This window comes from Vavraia culicis (assembly GCF_000192795.1).
Source record: "Vavraia culicis subsp. floridensis unplaced genomic scaffold supercont1.222, whole genome shotgun sequence".
Classification (NCBI taxonomy): domain Eukaryota; kingdom Fungi; phylum Microsporidia; family Pleistophoridae; genus Vavraia; species Vavraia culicis.
The window spans coordinates 1-797 of NW_007360825.1; the positions used below are offsets into that span (position 1 = coordinate 1).

Sequence of the window (797 nt, forward strand, 5' to 3'; positions counted from 1 at the left end):
TAACTCCAACAGGACACGGAATCTGTGTAAGCAAACACAAAAAACAATTCATATGCCATGCAACGCACCATTATTTATATTTTTGAACTCATTTGATCATTTCTATCCATTATGACACTATATGTACACATTATCCTGTCAAACAAAACCTTATAGCAAACACATGATCTTTTTCGTAGGTGCAATCAATCGTAAACGTTTCAAAAAGAGCAATAAATTACCAAATATCGTAGTTTGATATTCATATCTGCTGCCATTTTTTTGTACGATCATGAAACACGTACGAAGCGGTGAATATGTTTCTCTAATCAAAGTATTTGAACTGCCAAGACAGATCAAAACAAAATCGTGGTGACTGACCAATAAAATGTCTACACTTGTACAAAGAAGCAGTTTTGTTGCTATGATACGAGAAATCGTGCAATTACGGGGATACGACTGATCGACACATGAATACTGCTGTATGGCACATCGTTGACCCATCTTTAAAAGTATGCAAATTGATCATCTTCATATAATTGTACAGCTCTACGATTTTACTATCATTTTTCCGTACTGTTTTATTAGTCTTCTGTGTTGGTGGGATGGTTGAGCTGCCGCAACGTAAATATGGCAAAGCATTCCTCCGCACTAGAGCATTCAAAACTCAAATCAGAGTTACTTATTATTCTAGAACAACGCAATCATAGCACGTTGAATCATATCATGAAAGAAATGTTCATTTATTTGTTCTTTTCGTGTATTTCAAATGCAACCGGACATACTTAATCCTAGAAAATCATGAGGGTTATTTGTCT

The 797-nt window shown here is 35.1% G+C and overlaps 1 protein-coding gene across 1 annotated transcript; it reads right to left on the reverse strand.

Annotated features, from left to right (window-relative positions):
- Window positions 1-140: 140 nt before the first annotated feature.
- VCUG_02728 (uncharacterized protein) lies at window positions 141-483 on the reverse strand (the record flags this gene model as incomplete). The annotated part of the gene is made up of 1 exon (XM_008077546.1): window positions 141-483. The coding sequence occupies one exon, from the start codon at window positions 481-483 to the stop codon at window positions 151-153; it is 333 nt and encodes a 110-aa protein (XP_008075737.1). The 3' UTR covers window positions 141-150.
- Window positions 484-797: the final 314 nt, after the last annotated feature.